The 443-nt window shown below is 45.6% G+C and overlaps 1 protein-coding gene across 1 annotated transcript; it reads right to left on the bottom strand.

Annotated features, from left to right (window-relative positions):
- Positions 1 to 67: 67 nt before the first annotated feature.
- PPTG_23997 (hypothetical protein) lies at positions 68 to 241 on the bottom strand (the record flags this gene model as incomplete). The annotated part of the gene is made up of 2 exons (XM_008914602.1): positions 68 to 77; positions 159 to 241. 2 exons carry the CDS (start codon positions 239 to 241, stop codon positions 68 to 70), a joined length of 93 nt encoding a protein of 30 aa, XP_008912850.1.
- Positions 242 to 443: the final 202 nt, after the last annotated feature.

The raw sequence follows: 443 nt of genomic DNA, 5'->3' as shown, positions 1-443 counted from the left end.
CATGGACTCGTACAGGATCTCCTTGGTTCGAGCCGTCTTGATCACCCAGTCGTTGTGCTCCGATTCCTTATTCTTCTCTGATGGTTCTTTGACATCTTCGACGCAGTATTTCCAAAGTTATTTTGCGCATCAACTTCAGTTTGACTCGCTCTTGCCACATCTCGAAGTCAGTGCCTTCGAACAGCGGGATGGCCTTCGTCTCGTGCTTCGACTCCTTCACTTCTTTCTTTGCTTCAGCCATCGCTTCTTAGTTGTAGTGCTTCAACAGCGAGAGCGTTGGGCTCATAACCAGAAGAGCAATGGCTCTTCTCGACAAGAAGAAGACGAAGAAGTCACTTGTTGGTCACTCGATGAATTTCAAGAATGAATTCTTTCTCCCTGTTTCTCTGTTAGTTTTGTCACATAGCTACTGTAAGTACCAACTGCCACATCATAATTAACGA

The sequence above is a fragment of the Phytophthora parasitica genome (assembly GCF_000247585.1).
Source record: "Phytophthora parasitica INRA-310 unplaced genomic scaffold supercont2.62, whole genome shotgun sequence".
NCBI lineage: Eukaryota > Oomycota > Peronosporomycetes > Peronosporales > Peronosporaceae > Phytophthora > Phytophthora nicotianae.
The sequence above is the reverse complement of the archived record's forward strand: the minus strand, read 5'-3'. Positions and strand labels throughout refer to the sequence as shown.